This window comes from Chinchilla lanigera, unplaced genomic scaffold (genome assembly GCF_000276665.1).
Source record: "Chinchilla lanigera isolate Chin_1 unplaced genomic scaffold, ChiLan1.0 scaffold00003, whole genome shotgun sequence".
Taxonomy (NCBI): domain Eukaryota; kingdom Metazoa; phylum Chordata; class Mammalia; order Rodentia; family Chinchillidae; genus Chinchilla; species Chinchilla lanigera.
Window position 1 is genome coordinate 29,931,092 of NW_004955404.1, and position 17,613 is coordinate 29,948,704.

The following is a 17,613-nucleotide window of genomic DNA, read 5'->3' on the forward strand; positions in this document are numbered from 1 at the left end:
TTCCCAGACCTTTTTTTTTTTTTTTTTTTTTTTTGTCTTTTTTTTTTTCTTTTTAAAAAACTGAACTGATATGCATTTATCATTTAAAGTTTCAGATAACTCTTCTCATCCTTTTCCCTCCAAATTAGAATCTGTTTTCATCCCCAATGCTTGTGTGTACTCTTAAGACTTTTTCATTTTTAAAAGAAACCCAATGAAAGAAAAAACAGAAAAAGAAATAGTAAGTAGAAAAAACATAGTACTGGAATGCCAGGACTTAAACTAATTCTGTCAGGACTGTAAATTAGGCAAACTCTTCAAATTGAGAGTGAAAAAGAAAAGAAAAACTTTAGGAACCGGGGACATGGGCATTTGTTTTCAGAGCATTTACTTAGAGTTATCAGAATACCTTGGAAAAGAACTCAGCTAATGCTGCACTTTACAGATAATAATGATAGTAGCATTGATAGAGCTGACTTTTGCATGTTGTATGATCTTAGCCACGGTTACAGTTTCAAGCCATATTCAAGAATCATTTTGAATAATGTAAGTCTAGGCAGAAAAAAGATATGCCATTTTGACCACTATTTTTAAAGAGATTTAGGTCCCAACGACAAAAATTCCAAAAAATTAAAAATTGCCAAAGGAGCTTTTAATTCGGAGGGTCTCCACTCCCATGAATTCTGAACAAACCAGCCCTATGCGTAGTAAATCTTGTGGCAGCACGCACACATGGAAAGGTGGCAAGACAGCTTGGCACTTTGTCCTCTGGCCAAGGGCACATTCTCTTGTCCAGGTTCCGCATCTCCCATGTGGAGGGAACCCCATTACCTGACAGCTACCCAGCCCACCCTCCTTACTCTTCCTCATGCTGCTAGTAAAACCCGGAGAAGTGGATTTTCTGTAGATTCCGCACCAACTCTCCACTCCACACCCAAAGCCCGGAGGCTGCGCGGGAGGGGGGCGGGGGGCGGTGGCAGAGAGGGGGTGGGGTGGGCCGGGAGCGGGCTCGGGTCACTGAGCATGCGCTAGGCGTGGCGCATGCTCATTGCTGCCGGCCGCTTCCCATTGCGGGCAGCCCCGGCGGAGGCTGTGGTGGTGGCGTTGGTGGCGGCACCGCCTCCTCCTCACACTCCCCGGGTGGCGGGGTTAGATGAGCGGCCCCGGTAGCGGTGAGGGCGGCGCGGCGGGGAGGAGGAGAAGGAGGAGGAGAAGGAGGAGGTCACTGTCTTTGTAGTGTCCCTGAGGCCGCCGCGGAGCCGTCGTCGTTGGACAGGGCTGCGAGCGCGCGTGTCTGCCCGCCCGGCCCACGGGGACGAGGCGGCGGCGGTGGCGAGGAGGAGGAGGATGATGTGCGCAGCGACTGCCTCCCCCGCCGCGGTCTCCGCGGGGCCCGGCGCGGACGCCTTCTTCCCCGCCGCCACTGTGTCTTCCTCCCCGGCGCCGGGGGCGCTGTTCATGCCGGCCCCTGAGGGCTCCGTGGCGGCCGCGGGGCTGGGGCTGGGGCTGGGGCTGCCCGCCGCGGACTCGCGGGGTCACTACCAGCTGCTGCTGTCCGGCCGGGCGCTGGCCGACCGCTACCGGAGGATCTACACCGCGGCGCTCAGCGACAGGGACCAGGGGGGCGGCAGCGCTGGACACCCGGCCTCCAGGTGCGTCCCTAGGGTGCCCTTCCCTGCGCCACATGCCGCGTGTGCACCCGTGTGTGTGCATCCTTGTGTCGGGCGCGCGCGTGTGTGTACCTGCGTGTGTTCCTAGCTGTCTTCCACTCAGCTCTTAATGCTGGTGGTAGAAGCACTGAGCCGACATACAAGGAGGATGAGTTGCCTGCGTTTTCTGCAGCGGTGTGTGTGTGTGTGTGTGTGTGTGTGTGTGTGTGTGGTTAGGGAGGATGAGAACATTGCGTGTGAGGCTGGAAATAGGGATGGTGGTTGTCGGTTATGACACGTGTGTGTGTATTGTTGAGCAAGAAGGAGGCATGGATAGAAAGGGTAACGACGTTACAAGAAGAAAATTTGCAAGAGTGGTGAAGGAAGTGGCGTTCTGTTCCCAGTGTCTGCGGCAGTGTTATTTGTGCCCCCCCTTCCCCGGCCATGACATTCCTTCTTCTCCTTGCCACCTCCATAAAAGAGATCTGCCTTTCACTAAGGGGAGCAGTGATATAAGATAGAGTCATATTTTATGACGAGTTTTTGATTACTAGGCTAGAGGTTGCATTTTAAGAGGTTTATGAATAAGGGATGCGGATGGAAATTTCTGTAGATGTGAAAAGTATCCCAGAGATTTTTTTAAGAGCTGTACTTTCAAACTGGGCCTTTTGGCCTTCTAGAAATGTGCTTCCAGCTGCTCTTGTGTTCTGATTTGTGTTCTGATGACCCATCGGCCATTTCGTATTATCTTCTGTTCTATTTCCTCTGTTACTTATAGGCTTTAGAATCAGACAGGGTTTTGTAGGGGAAAAGGAAAAGCTGAAGAAACTTCAAAATATGACAGCTGGTATAGTGTTTAACTGGCACCAGTTGGAACATTTGAGTAGCTCCAAGATTGCTTTCATTTGTGCTGGGTGCAACTTTAGTTTTCTTGATGTAGATGCTAAGTCAGTTTCGTTTTCTTTTTCTCAAAATGTGGGTGCTTTTTTTTTTTTCTTTCTTTCTTTCTTTTTTTTTTTTCTTTTTGCTGAGGGCTCTCCTATTGTTTTCTTTTCCTTGCCCTTACATGCCACATACCCTGAAGGATGGTGACTGACTTGTTTCACCAGCTTTGACAGTAGTAATTGGGAGTTGTCTTCATCTCTTCCCACAGTTTCTTGCAGTACATGAAGAAAACATAGTTAGATTTTTGTCAAATTAGTAAAATAGTTTGTTGTATTTGCAGAATGGGCAATAGCCAGATGTCTTTTTCTCCCATTGCAAAAGGGGCTAGGCTGTAAGTCAGGTATTCGTAGTTTATCAGCGTGCATTGTGGTTTATCAATTGGGAGAGTTATAAAGATGGGGCTTTGTTCACACTTTTTCTGGTTAAAGCAGTCTTTTCATATCTATAATTGTTTCCAGGATTGGGAGAATAAGCAGTTTATCATATTGACATAAATGTGTAGCTGCTCCTTACTATCTAAGCTGAAGGCCAGAGTAATACAAGTCTGTGCCTTGCTAGTGTTTTTGAAAATGGCACAAAACCACAGTAGAGAATTTGCTCTGATAATTAGGTATAATTTTAAATGGTGAGTCAGTAAATTATTGCACTGTAAGTATATCTGTAGAAACCCTTCTCAAAGATTTTATATTACTTTGTATGTTATCTCCAAGACTTGTATGTTATCTCCAAGACTTGTGCAATAATCAGTGAATGCTATATTCTTATCTTCACTTTCTACTACTTTACTCTGCAATAAAATGTATTAAGAGCTGATCAGTAGTATTAGACAAAATTAATATAGGTTAAGCATATACATAAAATTTGTGATGCTTTAATCTTTGGTTCATTTTTATAAAATTGTCAATGAACAGTAATAGGGAACTGGTTCAAGTATTTCAAAAAGCATCCATGGAAAACAGTTGTTCACAACATTATTATTTATTACAGTTAACATTATTTTTTCTAAGTTTTAACCTGCAAATACTCTTTACTGAAGACTTGATTAAGAATTCAGTCACACTTCTTATTAAAGATGATACAGAAAGAAGAGCTGGAATTTAGGCTACAATTTTTTGTATAGGGCACTCGTTGAGTTAGAGGAGAAGAGATAGAGAATGGAGCAAGAATTGAGGATGACGCTCTAGTGAGCCTCAAATTTAAAGGTGTGAAAGGAGACAATGAAGGAAAATGTAAAAAGAGATGAAAAAAATCAAGAGAACCATGACATAGTAGCACTTCTGGTCCCAGGAAAGTAGATTGAAAGTTCTTACAAGTTTGAAGTACTGAGCAGAATGAGAACAGTTTTTAGGCCTATGATAACTTTTAAGGATGTGGTCCTAGTAGAGGGATGGGATCACCTGGAGGAAGATTGAGGGTTGCTGGAAGGATGTGTAATTATGGGAGGATAGATACGGCGTTCAAATATGAGAAAGTAAATGTCAAAGGAGAGAGAAAAGAATTGAGAGGGGAATAATTGATAGAGGTCAATTGACTATCTCAGGAACAGATTTAAGATGACAGGTGTTAAAGTTAGTGTTGGAAAAAGAGGCTTGTCTTCCTTTTTTATAAAAAGGGAGGAGGATGTCAATATTTATGATTCTATAGATTGGGAATTTATTGAGGGCAGGAACTGTATCCATTTGATAATCTTAATATCTAGCATATTTTATTCACTCTGTAAACTGTTGTGTGACTGAACTGTTGTAGGTGCTGAAAACATAGCAGTGAGTTCAGTAGACCAGGTCTCTATTGTCTTGGAACTTACACTGTTGTGGGAGAAAAAGACAACTGGTAATTTCTGCTAGTGATAAGTAACTATAAAAGAAATATGACCAATTTCATGTGAAGAATGTTTGTAGATATGAGATATTCAGTATCGTGGTCAGAAAAGGTCTCTTTGGATGTTGAGATATAGTGAGGGGGAGGCGGATCTAGAGGAAGAGTGTTTTAAGAAATTATAAAAGCCCTGGGGAGGGAACAAGCTTGATGTGTTCAAGGATCAAAAACATGGCAAATCAATTATCAGCCAGTATGTTGGTCAGCTTTTCACAGGGACCAAATACCTGATGTACGTAGCATAAAGGACAAAGTGTTTCAGAGGATTCAGTCCTTGGTCAGCTGGCTGCAAAGCACAAACATCATGGCAGCAGGGTATAGCAGAGTAATGCTACTTAGTTCATGGCAGCCAGGAAGCAGAGCAGGGAAACAACAACAGAAAGGAAGGGGTCAGTGACTGGAGATAAACCCCAAGGTCAAACTTCCATTACCTATCCAGACACAGAAGTGTGCTTTACTAATCCCTGAGGTGGCTATGAAGCCAATTGAGTTGACAGTCCACCTTAACTGTTTTTTTGTTTGTTTGTTTGTTTTGAGACATGGTCTTGCTACATAGTTTAGGCTGACCTTGAACTCAATGTGTAGCCCAGGCTGGCCTCAAACTTTTGAAATCCTCTTGCCTCAGCCTCCTGAGGGCTGTGCCACCAGGCCTGGTTTAAAGCCAGTGTTGAATGAATAGCTATAGATTATGTTGTAGGTGCAGGGTTGAGGAGCTTAGGGATCCAGACTAATGGAGTGTCTGTGACTTTGATGGCATTCTAACAAAGTGGTTAAGGGCTTGTACTCTAATACAGTACTAGAGTGATTTTAATTCGTGCCTCTGTCATTTATAGCTTTGTGTAGTGGCAGAATTGTAGTCAATGAGGTTTATCCAAGGTGTGATTATTGCTAATTGAAAACTTTTCCCTCTGTTACTTGCTAACCATATAACCTCGAATACATTACATAACCATGCTGCAGTTTTCTTATGCGCAGAATCTGGATAATAATAATAGTAATAATGTTGGTTGTTTTGTAGATTTAAATGAATCAATATATGTGAAGGGCTTATATATTATTAAACAGTATGTGTTATTAAATATTTTGTTTGTTGAGAATGAGGGGTTTGAGGATTTAAGGAGAAGGCAAGGTCTTGTTTTTACTCTTGGTCTTAGTGAGTGAGTTGAGTGTGGGAAGAACTCATTTGTTAAATGACTGAATATGTTTTTGAATAAATGAGATGGATCAAAATTGGGCAAAGTGGTTGGACAGGAAAGGCGCATTTGATCCATCTGAGTGTGAATGGTGGTGTTGCTTTGCAGCTGGGAAGCACTGTAGCTCAGTGGCTGCATGTTAGAGCTCTGGAAGCAGATGGCCTTAGTTCAAATTGCAGTTTTACCTCTTTTTATGTGTTAAAGTTGGACAAGTTAATTAGATCTTCTTTGTTTCTTGTAACAGTATTGGATTATCCGGAGGACATCGTTCCTACACATTAGTGCCCATTAAGTGTTAGCTGTTGTTATTATTAAAATCATGTTTAAAATTCCAGTCAGACTAGTATTACAAACATTTTCACTTGAAAGAGAAATGGAGAAAACTTTTCATTGAATGATTCAGAATTAAAGTGCAACTGGGGAAAAAAAGAAATTGAAGGAATTTGGTGACAGTGTTTGACTATTTGGTGAAAAGAGAAGTGATGCTTGGAAGGAATTGATAGACTGAGAAAAAAACAGGAGTCAGGATAGCTGGGTCTTGCAGTGGTAGAAAAGTAATGTAGTGGAAATAGTAGAGGAGATTATGACCAAAATGGGGAATTGCTTTTCTTCTCTAAGCTAAACCCACTTAGTTCCTTTAGCCGCTTTCTTTCTTGGTAGAAATGGTATTTGAACCATTTTACAGATGTATGGAATTTCAGCTGTAAGAAGTTAAGTAATCAGTTAACTTGGCAAATATTTAGGGATTATTACTTAGCATTAACCATTAGTCTATAAAGATTTATGCATTGACTTCTTAGACTTGAGTGTGCTGTCTGTCTAGGGTGAAAAATACAAAGGCAGGAACTTGGGAAAGTTTTTTCTTAAACCAACTGACTAAGAAAGCATAATCTGTTATGAAAAAGGGCCAGCAGTCTGGGCCTGCTGAAATGCATGAGCAGAGGTGAGAAAGTACAGTTTGTGTGTAGGTAATGATGAGGTTTCTGTTAGAGATAGAGTGCAGGTGTCTGAGGAAGAGGAATGGAACTTCATTTGTAAAATGGAGCCTTTGTCCATAAGGTAAAACTTCTTGAAAAGCAAGTAAAAATTAGATTTTACTCAGAATGTTCTGCTTCAGCTTGATGCTTTTGAGCTAACTAGAGATATTATTTTAGTACTGTGTTAGAAAAGGATGTGGGATTGAATTGTTATATGTATATCTGTATTTATGTAGCCAAATCCTATATAGTGAATAAACACATATTAACCAAAGCCTGCATTGTTGGCATACTGATAGGTAGAACATGAAATGAATGAGTTTCCCAGTTTAAGAAAAGAGAAAAATCTTGTTTGGGGTTTTAAAAAGAAAATAAAACTATGAATTTGAAAATATATTCTTAAAAATCAACAGAATAGTGTCATGTTTTCTCAAAAACAGATTAAACATGCAGGTTTTTCTGGGTGTGATAGCACGTGCCTGTAATCCCAGCACTTGGGAGGCTGAGGCAGAAGGATCACTTGGAGTTCCAGGCCAGCTTGAGCTGCAAAGTGAGTTCACAGCCAACCTGAACTGCATAGTGAATCCCACCCTGTCTAAAACACATGCACGTACGTAAGCACGCACACACAAATGCAGATTTTTTTGTGGGAGGGATTAGGCTGAGATATTTCATGATTTTGACTAGATCATACTATATTCTTTTTGATGTTGTCATATTTTTTGCAAAGTTGGAATTTTGGTGTGAAAGTCTCTGATATAAACAAGCACCAGCACAGAAATGTGGAATACCAAAGGTGGGTGACATGTTCAGTTTGATTCCAAGCCTGAGAAGTTTTATAGTGCCCAGCAGGTTCACATGTCCTATTATTAAGTAATTGTCATTATTTAAAAATGAAAAATGTTTTTTCTTCCAGTTTATGCATATTCTTTTTCAAGCGGCTAAGTTGTTAGCACATACATTGTTATTAAGTGTTTGGCTCTAATTATTTATTAAATATTACTGTTAGTATTTATTACTGTTAGGTAATTCTTTTGGTCTACAAGTACATGGAATAATTACTGATGGTGGGTGTGCAGAGGTTCAGTAGAGGGCTTCTATTTGTGAAAGCTAACCTAGCAACTGCTGCTCCTATTGACTGTCTAACCTGACTACAGCAGAGACCAGTCGTCCTTCAAGACCAAACAGTTCTTACACCTTTGAAAGGACTGTGATTCATTTTGACTGAATTTGACACATATTCTGGGTGTGCCACCAGCACAAGGATAATGTCAAGCTAGGGACTCCTTTTATAACAAAGGAGCATCCATGTGATTCATTTGTCTCATCAAGTGCCATACTGTCCAGAAGGTGCTCACCCAATAGAGCATTAAAAGCCCCCTTTTCCCCCTGAAGTGCCGGGGATCGAATCCAGGGGTGCTCTGCCATTGAGCTATATCAAAACCTTTTTAGTTTTTGAGACAACATCTTTCCATGTTGTCCAGCCTGGCTTCATGCTTGTTCTTCTGTCTCAGCTTCCCAAGTAGCTGGGATTACAGGCATGTGCTGCTATACTCAGCCATATTATATCCACTGATAAACCTATATATACATAATAATCATTAAAGCTCACAGTTTAGGTTTACTATTAGTACTGTACATTATGTGGGTTTGGATAAATGTATAATGACGTGTGTCCATTGTTGGTATCATAGAGAATTTTTACACTGTCCTAAATTTGTCTGCATCTCTCAACCCCTAGACCCAAACAAACTTCTGGTTTTGTTTTTTTTTTTCATTACTGTCTCCATAGTTTTGCCTTTCTGAGAATGTCATATGTTTGGAATCATATAGTATGTAGCCCTCTCAGATTGGCTCCTTTGATGTAGTAATATGCACTTAAAGCTCCTTCTTATTTTTTTTGTGGCTTGATAGCTTACTTCTTTTAATGCTGAATAATGTTCCTTTGTGTGGATATATCATAGTTTATTATACTGAAGGATATCTTGCTTTTGAGTTTTAACAGTTAAGCATAAAGTTGCTATAAACAATCCATGTGTAAATTTTGTGTGGATCAATTGTTGGATTGTATGGTAAGAGTATATTTAGTTTTTAGAGGGCTGCCAAACTTGATTCAAAGTAGTGGCTGTACCGTTTTGCTTTTCTACTAGCAAATGTGTGAGAGTTCCTCTTGTTCTACATCCTCAGCAGCATTTGGTGGCATCAGTATTCTGGAATTGGCCATCTTATATGTGTGTTTCATTGTTGTTTTAACTTGCATTTCCCCGATGACACATGTTGTGGAGCATTTTTTCATATACTTAACAGCTATTTCTGTACCTTATTTGGTGATGTGTCTGCTAAGGTCTTTGGCCCATTTTTTAATGATTACTGTTGATTTTTGAGAGTTCCTGGTATGATTCAGATAATAGTATTTTATCACATGTGTGTTTAGCAAATATTTTACTCCAAACTAAGCCTTGTCTTCTCATTCTTTTGACACTGTCTTTCATAGAGTAGAGGTTTTTAATTTTAATGAACTTCACTTATCAGCTATTTCTTTCATGGATCATGTCTTCGAGCTGTATCCAAAAACTCATTGTCACACCTATGGTCATCTCAGTTTTCTCCGTTAACCTGCTACAAGTTTTATAGTTTTGTATTTTACATGTAAGAACTATTTTCCATTTTGTGGTAATTTTTGTAAAGGATATAAGATCTTTGCCTTGATGCATTTGTTTGCATTTGGGTGGGCAGGTGTTCCAGCACTATTTGTCAGAAAGACTAATTTACAACACCACTTTCATTGTATTGTCTTTGCTTCTTTGTCAATTGTCAGTTGATTATATTAGTGTGGGTGTCTTTCTAGAGTCTCTATTCCATTGATCCGTTTGCCTCATTTGGTTAATACCACCCTGTCTTCATTATTGTAGCTTTTTTTGGATAGTGTCAGTCCTTTAATTTTGTTCTTTTCCTTCAGTATTTTTTTGGCTGTTCTGGTATTTTGCATCTCCATAAAAACTTCAGAATCAGTTTGTCAGAAATGACAAAATAACTTCTGGAATGTTTACAAGGATTTCATTGGATTGACAGATCAAGTTGGGAAGAACTAACATACTAATAACATTCAATCTTTCTGTGTATAAATATGGAATATTTCTCCAGCTCTTTGATTTCTTTCATCACATTTTTCAGGTTTTTCCATATGGATTTTATACATAGACAATTATGCCATTTATGAATGAAAACAGTTTATTTCATACTTCTTAATCTATGTCTTTTATTTGTTTTTCTTGATTTATTGCATTAGCTCAGGCTTTCAGTATGATGTTGTTAAAGAAGGGTGACTACATCCTTGCATTGTTCTTGATCTTAGTGAGATGACTTCTAGATTCTCACCATTATTATGCTGGCAATAGTTTTTTGGGGACAGGGAGATATTCTTTTGTAGATTGAAGCAGTGCTCCTTGATTTCTGACAGTTTTACTGACAATTTACTGACAATTTTTTTTATCATGAATAGTGGGTTGGGTTTTGTCAAATGCTTTTTCTATGTCTATTGAGATGATCATGTGAGTTACCATTTTTATCCTATTGACTTGACAGATTATATTAATTTATTCCACTTGGTTGTAGTATATAATTTTCTTTGTTTATTGTTGTATTTAATTTGCTAACATTTTGATGAGTATATTTTTTGCATTTATGTTCATAAGAGATACTGGCATGTAGCTTTCTGATCTGATAATGTGTTTTGTCTGGTTTTGGTATTAGAGTTATGTTAGTCTCATCAAATGAATTAAAAAGTATTCATTCTACTTCTGTCTTCTGTAAGAGATTGTAGAGAACTGGTATATTTTTGTCCAGAAGAGTTTGATACAGTTCACTTAGTGAACTTGTGGGGCTATTTTGAAGTTATTGATTCAGTTTCTTTAAAAGGTATAGACAGTTTAGATAGTCAGTTTCTTCTTAGGTGTTTTGGCAGATTGTGTCTTTTAAGGAATTGTCCCATTCATCCAGATTGTCAAATTTGTTGCCATCAAGTGTATACCTTTATTATCCTTTCAGTGTTCATGAGATGTGTACCAATGTCTCTTCTTTCTTTTCTGATTATTTTATATTTTATTCCACATAATATTTCTTACTTTTCTTTTGATTATTCTAGCTAGCACTTGTCAGTTTTGTTTACAACTTCAAAGTATCAACTTTTGGCCCTGTTTTTTTCTCTATTATTGACCTATTTTCTGTTTTACTCACTTTCATCATTATAATTTACCTCTTTGCACTTTGAGTTGTCTTTGTTCTTTACCCTAATTTCATAGGGTAGAATCTTAAGTCACTGATCTTAGATTTTTCTCTTTCTCATATAAATATTTAAAGTTGTGAATTTCATCTAAGCACTACTTCAGTACATGTCAGACATTATGTTTTATATTTGTCATTTAGCACAAATTATTTTAGAATATTTGCTTAAGGAAAAATAGGTAATATTTTATGTTTACTTGTACTATATATGATTTCTGTGGTTCTTCCTTCATTCCTGAATATATATCATTTCCTTTCAATCCGTTGCTTACTATAGCATTTCTTATTGCTTACTATAGCATTTCAGTCTGCTGAAGATAAACTCCTTTTGCTTATCTGAGAATGTCTTTGCTTTTCTTCCTAAAGGATATTTTAGGTGCATATGGAATTCTGAGTATGTGCATGTTTCTTTTCAGAAGTATTTATTTGTTTGTTTCTTGAGGAAGGATCTTACTATATAACTCAGGCTGACCTGGAATTTGTGACTATTCTCCTGGTTCAACTTCCCAAGTGCTGGGATTACAGCTGTGCACCACCATACCAGGCTTACTTTCAGCACTGTAGTCATATCATTCAGTGTCTTTTTAGTCTCTGATTTCTGACAAGAAATATTTGGGAATTTGAACTCTGGTTCTTCTATGCATTGTGTTATTTTTCCACAGCTGCTTTCAGAATTTTTTTGTTTTAAGCCAGGTGCAGTGATATACACCAGTAATCCCAATATTTAGGGAGGCTGAGCTTGAAGAGTACAAATTTAAGTCTTGTCTAGGGGCAATATGCTATCTCAAAAATTTTTTTAAAAAGGGGCTGAGGATATAGCTTAATGGTAGATTGTGTGTTGGTTGGATCCCTAGTATGATGACAACACCACTAATCCTCCCCAAGCCTCACCTTTTTTTGTTTTGTTTTCATCAGTTTGATTTGATATGTATAGCCACACTTTTCTTTGAATTTATTCTCTTTGGAAAATGCTGAGTTTCTTGCATCTGTAAATTTGTGTCTTTCACCAATTCTAGAATTTTTTTTTAATTTTTTAAACCATTATCTCTTAAAATATTCTGCTCAAATTTCTCTTCTTTCCAAAATTCCACTGACAGTTATGGTAAGACTTTTGAGATTTTTCTCACAGGTCTCATAGATGTTCAGTTTTCCTTTTGTCAGTCCTTTTTGTCTTGGATTTTAGACTGTATAATTTTTATTGATTCATTTTCATATTCACAAACTCTTCTGTTGTCTCCATTTTCAATGAATCATTTAGTAAATTTTTGTGTTCTATATTATTATTCAATTTAATTTTTAAAATATATTGTCTCCTTATTGAAAACTTCCCATACACTCTGGTTGTCTTTGCCTTTACTTGATGACATATATTCATAATAGTATCGGGTTTTGGATAGTTTACAACATCTGGATCATTTTAGGATTGGCGTCTTTTGTCTTGCCTCTTAAATTGATTACATTTTTCTTGCTTTTTGCATTGTGAGAATTTTGGGTTGTATCTTGGATGTTGTGAATGTCATATTTTGTATTCTCTGATGCTTATGATTCTGTGGAGAATGTTGATTTTTGTTTTTGTTTTTTGGAAGACTGACTCATTTGGGTTTAGATAGTAAATCTGGTGTTGCCTTTTGTGCTTGGTGGTTCAAATCTCAGTTCAGTTTTCAGGGCCTTTGCTATTCTGGAGTGGTCTGAGTCATACCTCTGTGTAGCTCCACAATAAGCTCAAGATTTATGTGAGTTTGTAGCCAGGATTAGGATATTTCTTTCTGTATATTCCTCCTTTGAAGGATTCCTTCTGTATTTTCCAGTGTGCTGGTGCCCTTTCTCCCAGTTCCTCTTGCCCAGAAGATAAGATTTCTTTTGGAATTTTAACTACCAGGATGTTGTTCTGTACTAGTACAGTGATTGCTTCCTGGCCTTCAGGCAGAGAACTGTTTGAGAAAGGACAAAAAATAACCAAGCTGAGAAATTCGTGCTCCTGTAGGTTGCTTTCCCAAGTTTTGACCTCTGTTCCACAATCTGATTTTCAAAGTCCGCAAGTAATATATTTTCCCATGGGCTTTGTCCAAAGTATTTAGTTGTGAACAGTGGGGAAGATAGGCTACATTTGTGTTTGTGCTTCCATACTGGAACCAGAACACCCTTCTCTTAAGATTTTTCCCTGATTTTTAGCAATTTGACCACATTTGCACAGTATGTTTCTATGTGTTTTTATTCTACCTCAAAGAAAATAGTGTTCTTTGAGCTTCTTAAATTTGTGTGATGTTTTATTTAATTTGGCAAGATTTGGTCTTTATTTCCTCAAATACTACCTTAAACCTAATCTCTCATTTCTTTCTGGGAATCCAAGTAGACACATGCTATTATCATATGTATGTATGACGATATTATACAATCATATCTATATGAGACCTAAGTATTGTATATAGTACATATGACATATTTATGTATATGACGTATACTTGACATATATATGAATGACCAGGTAGAAAATACTTTAGGGTTTGTGGGCCATGAAGTCTGTGTTGTAATTATTTATGTCTGTTCTTGAAGTTCAAGAGCAGCCATAGGTAATATGTAAATAAGTGAATATGGCTATATTTCAGTAACTTTACAAAATAATCGATAGGCTAAATTAGCCTGTAAACCATAGCTGGTGGTCCCGGAAGTAGTTGTTGGAGTGACATTATGAATGCAGGAGTAAAAATCAAAGAGGTACTGAACACAAATATTGGGAATAACAAAAAAATAGAGAACTGAATGAGTAAGAAGGAAAGGGATAGGAGATAAGATTAGAAAGGTATGTTAGAACAGAATCAGAGTATTATGTTTCATGTATTATTTGAGAACAGTATGAAGCATCATAACTTACTAGGCAATGTAGTAAGAGAGTTAAACTTTCAGTTTATAAAGATCTCTAGTAGCACTGTAGGAGCTGAATGAAAAGGAGCAGATTGCTTAAGCTTGGCTATCTTCAAAAAAGCAACTACTGTGAAAATAAATGCTGAGAAAAGGCAAAGGCCATAGATGGAATAAAACAGATTTGACAGACATTTCTTCATGTTAAATTAAGGAAAAAATGCTATGTTTAACAAGTAACTAGATCTCAAGCATAGAAATAATAATGCCTTTCATGTCGATATGAAAGGCAGAAGAGCTAATTCCCTAAGAGTCTATTCTTGATATTCTAAGTTTTCTTCTGTTTCAATTAGTCTTGTTTTGAAATATTATCTAATTTCTTTTGATTCCTAGTCCGTGATTTATAGCTGAAGTTCTTTCCCTAAGTTTTAGATCAGGTGTGTCAAACCCGCAGCCCGGTGGCCACATACAGCCTGCACAGCTAGTAATGGTTCCCACAGGTCATAAACTTTTAACATTATTATGTGGTTTTTAGTGGTATTGAGCATAACTGCATAGTGCTGGAGTGGAAATTACATAGGCAACAACCAAGAGTTGTGTATGTGTGGGTGCAGTGCAGTCCTAACCTCCACCTCCTGCACCAACCACAGTCAGTTGAATGGAAACCCACTTGTATCAAATGCTACATACACTTATGCAACTTGGCAAGTAAAATGTACTGATAACAATAATAGTAATTTATCCTACCTACCTTTGTGTACCTATGAAGATAGGTTTTTATTGTAATTAAACAGACATGTAAATTTCTTATTTATTAAATTTGGACTTGAGTGATTTTGTAAAATAATTTAGTGATTTAAAATATAAAAATTAAAATTTTGTTATGTGACCCAAGATAATGCCTCTTTCTTTCAGTGCAGCCCAGGCAGGCCAAAAGGTTGACCACCTATCCTAGTCTAGATCAGTGATAGTGAAATTTTTAGAGCTTTCATTGATAACAGATAGCTGCAGCATGTGTGCCACCACTGGTCTAGACTATATTTTGAAAAGTGTCCTGCTAGAATTTCCCCAATCTTGTCTCAGATACTTTACGTTCAGTATGTTCAAAGGTCTTCATGAACATACTATCACTTACAAACTTCCTCTTCTCCTTTAGGTCAGTTAAATAGGTTTAAAACAAGATAATAAAGTTGGCATTAAGAGATCATAATGAACTAATACCCACTTACAACCACCTCCTTTTTTCAGAAGGCTGGAGAAGTCACCTTTTAGTAGCACAGTAAAGTTTTGATGGAGAAGAGAATTGAGTATTAAGAAGTTAGTGTTTAAAGGGAAAGAAAGAGTAGCTTGGAGAGAAAGGAATTTATCTTTGTATTAGAATCTGTTCCACATGTTTTTAGCATCCTAGCTATGTCCCTTTGGCATTCATCTTCATACTGTCTTTTGTAAACATCTATGACTTTGTACTAGAAAAGAAAAATGCTTAATTTGTGTGCATGGCAAGCTAGAAATTGCAGTTGATGCCTTTAGAAAAGCTTTCAACCAGAGATGGATGGTTAGAGAGTTGGTACGTAAATAACCTTTTTCTTACCTATCTTGGGATAGCGCTTAGCTCTGTTCTGAACCATCTGTTAGAATTTTCTAATAGGATCAAGAACTCATTGCCCATTAGGGCAAAAGGCTTCATAATGGCGCTCTTTCTTGATTTAGTGACTTTCTTGTTTACACAGTACCTGATCCCTACAACTCAAAAGAGAGGAGGTTTATTTTGGCTCACAGTTTGTAGAAGTTTCAGTTCATAATTGGCTGGCTCCAAGTGATGCCATGGCTGAGAGGCATGGGAGTGGAGAAACAGCTCATGACATGGCAGCAGGAAGCAGAGAGGGAGGGAGGGAGAGAGGGAAAGAGATGAAGGGAGAAAGGAGGGAGACAGATCTTTTCCAGGTCACATTCCCAGTGACCCGCCTCTGACCACACTTTACCTCTCAACATATTTAGCTATAAACTGATCAGTGGACTAGGTCATTGATGATTATCACACCACCATGATCCATTCACCACCCCAAAGCTCCACCTATGAGCACATGAGACTTAGGGGGGGCATCTAGGTATAAACTCTAACAACTTCCTTCCCTTCCCTGTTTCACTTGTGATTTTTTTCTGCAAGGGGTTACCTCTCAAAATAATTACTGTGCATGAATCCTTGAATCAGTTGGCTTTTGGGGAAATTAAATCAAAATAGATACTTTAGGAAAATAATAAATCATTTTTTAGCATTTATTAAATATCAGTTATAGTTTGTCTTGGAGGGATACTATTTTCTTCCTATTTTATAGGTGAGAGAACTGAAAGTTAACTTTCCCAAGATTACAGAGCTAGTGAATGACAGCATATACCTGAACCTCAGCTCTTTGTATATTGGTAGTCTAAAAGAAGAACAGGAATTGGAGGGAAAGGTGAATGAGGAGAGAGAGAATATGAATGTGAGAATGAGTTTGAGGATAATTAATAAAATCTTGATAAAGATCATTTCAAGATGGGTGGAAGGAAAGCAAATGGAGTACATTCTTAATGGTGTCCTCATTTTATCAAGTAAGTGGAGCATTAGATCATTGGCTCTGAGTGATGAATAGTAGTTGAAGTGGCTGGAAAGGTTGTAAGTTTTCCTGGTTGTCAGAGAATATAAATGGCTTTAGACCAGTATTGTAATCATGTTTATGAACCTGAATAACTTAGTGTTTAGGATTGTTATAGCTTATTGAATACAAGGCTCATAACACGTTAATATAGGAATAAATGTAGAACATGAACAGATAAATCACATTAGGGGTGATATATATACTAAAGATTTAAGGCACAGGAAAAGGAAGAAAAAGCAACCAATAAAGAAGACTTTCTTTATTGAAGGAATCTTTTCTTTATGAGAAGGCATCATTATCGAACAAACACTAAAATAGAGGTGGTTCTTTTTTTTTTGTTATAGGAACTGAACTCAGGGCCTCACACTTGTCAGACAGGTGCTGTGCTGCTGAGCTACATCTCTGGCCCTGAGGTTGTCTAAAAGCTGGGGAGCAGGTGGGGTGAAGAGGAAGAATGTAAAGAAGTAGGAGTAATCATATGTAGGAGAATGTGAAAGAGACTGAAGATGGAAAGATGACTTGGCAACTACAAAGACTGTATTAAGTCTCATAGACTTGCAGACGTTTGATAGTAAGGATTTGAAAAAGTTTAAGCCAGTGAAGAATTTTTTTTTCCTTTAAGAAATTTGATGATGGGAAGGGATGGAAGATCATTTAAATTTTTTTTCCCAGTCAGTTCTGGAGACTCTAAAGTTAGAAACCATATTAAAAACAGAGAGCCCAAAGAGTAGAGAGAGGGTTTTAAGAGGTTGAACAAAACTTCAAGGATGGTCAGTGAAACGAGGTCTTATGTTTTTGAGGAAGGGTCTACTTGGGTAGAGTAAGGGTGTTCTCTTTTGGGGTGGGAAGGAGCAGGAGGAATTTTCAGATTTGGTGTATGTCCAGGGACATATTTTCAGTCTTTTTATCTTTTTGTGCAGAATTGTATACTTTTTAAGTTTTTCTCTTTGCTTGATCTTAAATTTTCTATTTAGCCGTGTTTATTCTGCTGCAAACTCACTTAGTGTTGTTTTTAATTTCATTTATGATGTTTTTCATATGTAGAAGTTTAATTTGATTCTTTTCACATGAGCTCTGTTCCTTGTAGACATTTTAAAGATATTTGATTAAATTTGGTGAACAGTCAGGTTATAATCTTGTCTGAAAAATCCACCATCTGAACTTTGAGTCCTGTTGTCTTTAAAGTACCTTGTGTGTGTGAACCCTTATTGTT

General features: G+C 37.8%; 1 protein-coding gene across 11 annotated transcripts in view; it reads left to right on the forward strand.

The window, feature by feature from the left end:
• The first annotated feature begins 1,033 nt into the window (after positions 1 to 1,033).
• The window catches only part of Mycbp2 (MYC binding protein 2, E3 ubiquitin protein ligase), a 254,112-nt gene continuing 237,532 nt past the window's right edge, over positions 1,034 to 17,613 (forward strand). For all 11 annotated transcript variants that reach the window (XM_013516419.1, XM_013516422.1, XM_013516429.1 and 8 more), the window contains exon 1: positions 1,034 to 1,631. In XM_013516419.1, coding sequence (XP_013371873.1) covers positions 1,327 to 1,631 — 305 coding nt within the window. In that variant the 5' untranslated portion in view covers positions 1,034 to 1,326. The remainder of the gene's footprint in view (positions 1,632 to 17,613) is intronic.